At 43.3% G+C, this 7821-nt stretch overlaps 1 protein-coding gene across 1 annotated transcript in view; it reads left to right on the forward strand.

Moving 5' to 3' along the window:
• The window catches only part of huwe1 (HECT, UBA and WWE domain containing E3 ubiquitin protein ligase 1), a 37662-nt gene extending 30101 nt beyond the window's left edge, over window positions 1-7561 (forward strand). Inside the window, 17 exon segments of the mRNA XM_018665878.2 lie at window positions 83-174; window positions 991-1147; window positions 1251-1383; window positions 1599-1801; window positions 1912-2153; window positions 2958-3060; window positions 3353-3502; window positions 3630-3875; window positions 3964-4081; window positions 4184-4324; window positions 4416-4703; window positions 4904-5009; window positions 5291-5408; window positions 5865-6046; window positions 6417-6569; window positions 6571-6608; window positions 6703-7561. Of these exon segments, the coding sequence (XP_018521394.1) occupies window positions 83-174; window positions 991-1147; window positions 1251-1383; window positions 1599-1801; window positions 1912-2153; window positions 2958-3060; window positions 3353-3502; window positions 3630-3875; window positions 3964-4081; window positions 4184-4324; window positions 4416-4703; window positions 4904-5009; window positions 5291-5408; window positions 5865-6046; window positions 6417-6569; window positions 6571-6608; window positions 6703-6805 (2573 nt within the window). The 3' untranslated portion in view covers window positions 6806-7561.
• Window positions 7562-7821: the final 260 nt, after the last annotated feature.

Below are 7821 nucleotides of genomic sequence, written 5' to 3' on the forward strand. Positions count from 1 at the left end.
TTTCTGTAGGCATTACAGTATATCAGAGATTATAGTAGAAAGTAATGATGTACTCATTTGTGGGTATGTTTTGCCAAAACAGGGAAACAGAGGGGCCCAACTACTAGTACAGAGAGTGACAACAAGATGGCCTCCTCTGGACTCACAGAGAAACAGCTTCAACTCTCTGTTGAGGTATGGAAAAACAAGTTGGAAAAGTGTCACATGGTGTCAGTCATACTGTCATCATGAAATGTGTGTGAATTTCCATGAGTGCACATGGAAAAGTTTAGCTTTGCAACAAACTTTTTTTTTTTCAAGCTATTAGTCTGGATAACTTATGCTGAAGATCACTTGAGGCAAACCAGGTGGCAAACAAAGAGGAGAGATTTAGATTATAATATAAAGAGCAAAGTCAAGAGACAATTGGTTTGTGGCTCTGGGCTTCAGTATTTTCAGTATTGAATATTTTCTAGAAATGAGTTGCCTTAGAAGCCATAAATCTGGGTGAACATCAGATGATAATAAAAATGCCATCTGCATGCTCTATAAATAGTCATAAAATGTTCTTTTAATTAAGGAACCCCTGCTGATCAGAAACATAAGCCAAAAAGCCTAAAACCCCAAATTTCTGGAAGAAAGGTCTGCGCTATGTTCGCCACATAAAGAATGATGTTTACTTTTAGACAGAACAGTGTCCTCTCATAGAAGAGAAACTAAAGAATTAGTGTTTAGAGATATACAGTGAAATTCATTTGAAATGTATCCATTTCTTTTAGTGTGTGATTTTTTTTTCCCAATGAAATCTGCATTTGGATTTATGAGTGGCTGGTATTTCTTCAGTATTAATTGGTACCTGGCCTGTGACATCCATCATTCAAGGACCTCTTACAGCCTGTCTGGTTAGCTATACAAATAGGCAGGGGCCAGTTTAATTGTTTTTTTAAATTTATTTTGTAATTTGAATTATAATACTATTTCTCTTACAACTCCTTTTCTCCTCCTTACAAGGTGTTGACATCTCACTCATGTTCAGAGGAGGGTCTGGAGGATGCAGCTAACATTCTGCTGCAGCTATCTAGAGGAGACGGCGCCACCAGAGACACCGTGCTCAGACTGCTGCTCAGTGGAGCTAGACACCTCGGTTACACTCTTTGCAAACAGATTGGTTAGTGCTGGGCGAATCTACAGATGCCATTTGTCATGCGCCTATTTAAGTAAATACAGTTTTCTCTTTAAACATGTAACTGAACATTTTCTTTCTCTCTCAGGCACACTGCTGGCCGAACTTAGAGAGTACAACTTGGAGCAGCAGAGACGGGCGCAGGCTGATTCGCATTCCCCGGACGCCCCTCCTGAGGATTCCTCTATATCAGCCAGACTCAAGGGCAAGATGACCAGCAGGTTAGACAGTAATGACTCTGGGCTGCCCAGTGGTTGTCAGCATACAGCTCACTATCTCTGGGCTTGCAGCAGGGACTGGTCGACTAATTCTGTTTAATCAGTTATCCTAAGTGACATTACGGTATATAATGATGGAGTCTTTCTTGTACATACAGGCTAATTTCTTGCAACTACAATGTCCTTTACCTGGTATGCATTTGTTGGTTGGGCCACAGGTTCGACGGGTCGGAGAGTGTCGTGATTGTGGCTGCGCAGAAGCGCACACTCGGGGGACGTGAACTGCAGCTTCCCTGTATGAGCTCACTAACTTCCAAGACGTCAACACAGAAGTTTTTCTTGCGAGTGCTGCAGGTCATTATCCAGCTCCGTGAGGATACACGGCGCGCCAACAAGAAAGCCAAACAGACCGGGCGATTAGGTAGGATGATGTTACAATATACACACTGTATGTATTCTTGGTGTATGCATGCAATCTCCCAATGATTTATCAAATAATAAAACCTCTCTCCCTCCTTTATGAATGGCCAGGCTCCACCAGTCTGGGCTCAGCCAGCAGCATTCAGGCTGCGGTGCGTCAGCTGGAGGCTGAAGCTGATGCCATCATCCAGATGGTGAGAGAGGGTCAGCGGGCACGCAGGCTCCAACAGGCCCCCCCACCCACCTCCTCCTCTGCCTCTGCCGCCGTCGCCGCCGCTGCCGGATCCTCAGTGGCGCCCCCCCATGCTCCCACTGGTGCTGCTCCCCCTGCTGGCACGGCTGCTGCTGCCACGGTTAGCATGGGCTGCACTGACAGCAGGCATACTCCTACTCACACATGGCACCCACACTTACTTTAGGAGACCATTTGAAAGATGCAAAAAAACACTGACACTTCATAGTATGACCATCACAGTATAGTTACGTCAACATTACTGTGATGGTCATCTAGATAAATGCTATGAAATGGCTAATAGCTACTGACATGCCTCATGTCTAATTCACCTCTACTGGCTTTGCGCATTTTAGAAATTCATAAGCTAACTCATTACTTGTAAAGCATATCTGTCTTATTTTGGAAAAAAAAACCTATAGTTAACCTTCATATTGTATTGCATCAAATTATATGTAAACAATATAATGGAGTGTGCAGTAAGCCTACAGCCTGCTGCCTCAAGTTGTTAATGCATAGTGACAACGTCTACACTGCTGCCATGATGAGCATTGACAGCTCCAACAGAAGGACAGATGTGCCAGTGATCCACCATCTATATCAATGTCTTTGCATTAACATGTTGTACTGTTGAAATGATCTGTATGTGAATGTGCTGCCTGCTACAAACTGTTTGATATGTTTCACTGATGTTGTTTGCTGGCTGACATGGCTTCATGCTTTTGGCCCTCCCTCTCCCTCCCCTTTCTGTCCCAGTTCTGCTCCTTTCTCAGTGGATCATGGGAATGTCATTTTGCATGGCAATACCAGTCATGATGGACTACTATGAAAAAGAAAACTGTTATGTTAATCACTAATTATTCTTCTCACTGTTGTTCATCCTCTGTCTCTGCCTCTCTGGTCCTTCCTGGTTTGTTTTCTTTAGTCCGAAGTGCAGTCAATGTCAGAAGCCCAAGCAGCCCAGAGAGATGACTCTCCAATGGATGTGGACCAGCCCTCTCCTCTAGAGCAGGACCCTGCACCTCTGGGTATGATTCACTTGCAGATTGTCCAAACTACTAATGACAAATTAAACACCTGCGGAGTCGCTGTGTTTTCTTCAGTAAATGTGCTCCACGTCCAGTGAGCACCCTTCTCTGATGAAATGGGAGCAGCAGTAGTAACTTAAACATTTTTAACATAAATAGACAAATATGGGCTTGTTAATCAACACTGGAGAATTCCTTTTAACAAAAACATTGCTTTGTCAACTAGCAGGCACACTCGATGATAGCTTAACTGATGCAATGGCTCAGTGTATATTTGAAATTTGTTTTTTAGATGAAGAAGGAAACGGCCAGTCAGAGAGTGAGGAGAGACTTCCAGACCTCCCTCTGCTCAGTGAGCAGCTGTTGTTGGATGAACTATGGGACATGCTCGGGGAGTGCCTGAAAGAGCTGGAGGAATCCCATGACCAGCATGCTGTATTGGGTAGGTTGATTCCCTCTGTAGAAATGCATTTGTCTGTACTCTAAGTGATTCCAGTTGTATTTAAGTCTGTTGAAGGAACATCGTTAAGTGATTCGTTCCCCTAATGGTATTCTCTTTGTTTTCTTAGTTCTCCAGCCAGCTGTGGAGGCCTTCTTTCTAGTCCATGCCACGGAGCGAGAGAGCAAACCTCCTGTGAGGGACACCCGGGAGAGCCAGCTTTCTCACATCAAAGACGAGCCTCCACCGCTGTCCCCAGCACCCCTTACACCTGCCACACCTTCATCCCTAGACCCTTTCTTTTCCAGGGAACCATCCTCCATGCACATCTCTTCAAACCTGCCACCAGACACCCAGAAGTTCCTCCGTTTTGCCGGTGAGCCTCAATTTCAACGAGGAGAATGATAAAGCACTCTGATGTTTAGTATAGTGTTTAAACAAGACTCATTCTTCCTCCTTTTTAGAAACTCACCGCACAGTGCTTAACCAGATCCTGCGCCAGTCCACCACTCACTTGGCTGATGGGCCTTTTGCGGTACTGGTTGATTACATACGCATCCTGGACTTTGATGTTAAGAGGAAGTAAGGGGGATTTCGTTACACTCCTATCATACACCGTCTATTAGATAGTTATTGGCTTTTTAAATTACTGACCCTCTTGTCTTTTTCTGGCCATCTCTGCAGGTACTTCCGCCAGGAGTTAGAGCGACTGGACGAAGGCCTGAGGAAGGAGGACATGGCTGTGCATGTGAGGAGAGATCACGTGTTCGAAGACTCCTACAGGGAGCTGCATCGCAAGAGCCCAGAGGACATGAAAAATAGACTGTAAGGCTCCATTGCCCTTCTGTCCACCTGCATGTCGACTAATTGCAGAACCACTCATCCTGAGTCATACTCTGCTCCCTTTCTGTTACAGATACATTGTGTTTGAGGGGGAGGAGGGCCAGGATGCCGGTGGCCTGCTGAGGGAATGGTACATGATCATCTCCCGGGAGATGTTCAACCCCATGTACGCCCTGTTCCGCACTTCGCCAGGCGACCGTGTCACCTATACCATCAACCCCTCATCTCACTGCAACCCCAATCACCTCAGCTACTTCAAGTTTGTGGGTCGTGTGGTGGCCAAGGCAGTCTATGATAACCGGTTACTGGAGTGCTACTTCACCCGCAGCTTCTACAAGCACATCCTGGGCAAGAGTGTCAGGTATTTGAGCTACTGGCAGTCACACTCAAGTGACTTAATTGTTCATTGACATGTTCCAACTACACTAATAATTCCAAAAAACCAAGCCACACTGGTAGCTATACTAAATGTTGTGGCAACCAGAGAGCTTGTTAGCTATATTTTGCATTCTTTGTCTTGAATATATGAATAATATGTCTGTATTTATGTGGTATTCCCAGGTACACGGACATGGAGAGCGAGGACTACCCGTTCTTCCAGGGCTTGGTGTACTTGTTGGAGAATGATGTGTCCACACTAGGCTATGAGCTGACATTCAGCACAGAGGTTGGTGTCTGTTCTCTAAATGTTCCAATTAGCTTCAAGTGGAAAATTGATTCTCATACTGTATCCTCGCTTCAACTGTTGAAATTGGGATTGGGCCTCAAGGGCTTGAATCCCACATGCTTAATGTTCTCATAAAATAAGTGCTGCAAAAATGTAATTGGAAATCTGATGGCGTTAAAATAACTGTTAATGGATGCCATCTGTGACTTTCAGTAAAATATTGAGCTGAAACCATGCAAGACGTACAACACTGAAAGTGTTCATGTGCTCTGTGTGTGTAGGTCCAGGAGTTCGGGGTGTGTGAAGTGAGAGACCTCAAGCCAAATGGAGCCAATATCCTGGTCACAGAGGAAAACAAAAAAGAGTATGTGCACCTGGTATGCCAGATGAAGATGACAGGTGAGACTGAGGCTATTTCACTGAATCTTTAATTTCCCATAGGAAGTGAGGCTGTATCAATGTTCAGTATTTTTCAACAAAAACACTGCAACTGGGTTAATCTACATCTTTTAATCAACAGATGTCATTTTAAATGTTGAAGGCAGATGTTCTCAGTGATTCGCAAAGAAAGCACTAGGTGGCAGCACTTTTAAATGTTTGACTGATCAATATGCAGCAGAGAGCCTGTGGTGTTTCTCTGTATAAGATGGCTGATTTATCATAGGTAGCATCCTCCAGCTGCTGCCCAAATGCATTATTCAGTAATGCATCAAATTTCCAGCTGCTTAATTGAAAAAATAGCCACCACATTAATTGATAAAATAACATTTGTTGCATGCCAAATAAACAGTATTCTCACGGTTACATAAAAGGTCCCAGAGTGAATAGTTCTTTTGTTTGTTTTGTTTTTTTTAGGTGCGATCCGCAAGCAGCTGGCAGCCTTCCTCGAGGGATTCTATGAGATCATCCCCAAGAGGCTGATCTCCATCTTCACTGAGCAGGAGCTAGAGCTGCTCATCTCTGGCCTGCCCACTATTGACATCGATGACCTAAAGGCCAACACCGAATATCACAAGTACCAGTCCAGCTCCATCCAGGTATGCACAAGTTAATATGCAACATTATTATGGAAATCCCAACCCATTTCTGCATGTGTGTGAGACAGCTGAATGTGTTAGAGAGAGATTACAGGACACAGTCACAGGACTCTCCGCATAGATTGTGTTTGCTCGTTTTAGTTCTAGTAAAACTTATGTGGCTGCAATATATGTGGAACTATTTCATGTGAACTACCACATGGCCTCTAGTACAGCACAAACAATGCAGTACACAGTGATGTATGCCACTTGAGAAGAGGAAACGTGTTGTAATGTTAGCATTTTTGCCTATGTCTTGTAGCTTCTAGCCTTAATCAGTCTCAACTGCTTTTCTGATACATTTCTTTTTTATTCTCTTTTTTAACTTTAGATCCAGTGGTTCTGGAGGGCCTTGCGGTCCTTTGACCAGGCAGACCGGGCCAAGTTCCTACAGTTTGTCACCGGCACGTCCAAGGTTCCCCTCCAGGGTTTTGCTGCTCTGGAGGGCATGAACGGCATCCAGAAGTTCCAGATCCACCGTGATCGATCGCTCCACTGACCGCCTGCCATCTGCTCATACCTGGTACACACATAACCATTTTACAAATAAAGTAATAATAAATAATGACAATAAAAATTGTGCAAATTTAACTTTAATTATCTTTTTCTTTCTCCAGCTTTAACCAGCTGGACCTTCCAGCCTATGAGAGCTATGAGAAGCTGAGACATATGCTGCTGTTGGCCATTCAGGAATGCTCAGAGGGATTCGGACTGGCTTAAACTATGAGACTCTTAACAAACTCAGACATGCATACAAATCGTTGATTTAGATTTGCCTACTCCTGACACATTCACACTGATAACCTTTGAACGCACGCACACACGCACACACTATCATAGACATTACTGGATTACTTGTTGAATGGCCTAGACTTACTGGTTTCTATTCCATATAAAACAGATAAAACCAGCAAGTGAAATGGACTGATTGACATTGCGTACAACACAGAGAGCCTCATGTTGACACGATAGTGTCTCCCTTCCCAATTTAATGGCAAATGCAAAAGTGGATTCAGAGGATAAAACATGGACTAATATAAGAGACGTTTTCATTTAGTTTGATTTCTCTGTACAAAAGGTTTGGGAGTTTATTATGTTTAATCTTTTTTGTTCTCTGGCTGTGTAAAAAGAAAAAAGAGAATGTTGTTTGAACAGGATGGTTATAAAACCTTTGGGGAAAAAATGTTGGTGGTTTCTTGTTGCAAATTTGTGACCTCACAAGCCTTGACAACGGGGAACATTTTTATGGGGGGTATATGGACAACTTGAGAAGTTTTGGAGATATTCACAAAAATGCACTTTTCAAAGTTTTGTGGCATTTTTAAGGAAGGATGGTACAAAAAACGAAGAGAAAACCTGAAGGAGATAAAAACATTAACCATAAATTCTAGAGTATTTTTGGCTATTAAATCGCTGACCCAGCCTTGAGCCTTTGAATCAGAGTGGAATAACTACATGAATAAATGCATAAAATTGCGTCCATTGTCTCTTTTAACAGTGTTTTACCATTACCTGCAATGAATTCATTCCATCAAAATCAAATGTGTCAATTCTGTGTGTAATCACACCAAAAGAGTAGTTAATTATTGGACATTGTTTAATAGAAAACATTTTCTATTTGGCAGGTTATCAGTTGAGTCCCCAATGATTCTGTGACAAGTGAAATCAGTCCCACAGTTTACACTCACACTGATCCCAGCAGTGAATCAGACAAACTGTCCCTCATGACAAAATCA

Source organism: Lates calcarifer, linkage group LG6 (genome assembly GCF_001640805.2).
Source record: "Lates calcarifer isolate ASB-BC8 linkage group LG6, TLL_Latcal_v3, whole genome shotgun sequence".
In the NCBI taxonomy this organism is placed as follows: Eukaryota; Metazoa; Chordata; class Actinopteri; family Centropomidae; genus Lates; species Lates calcarifer.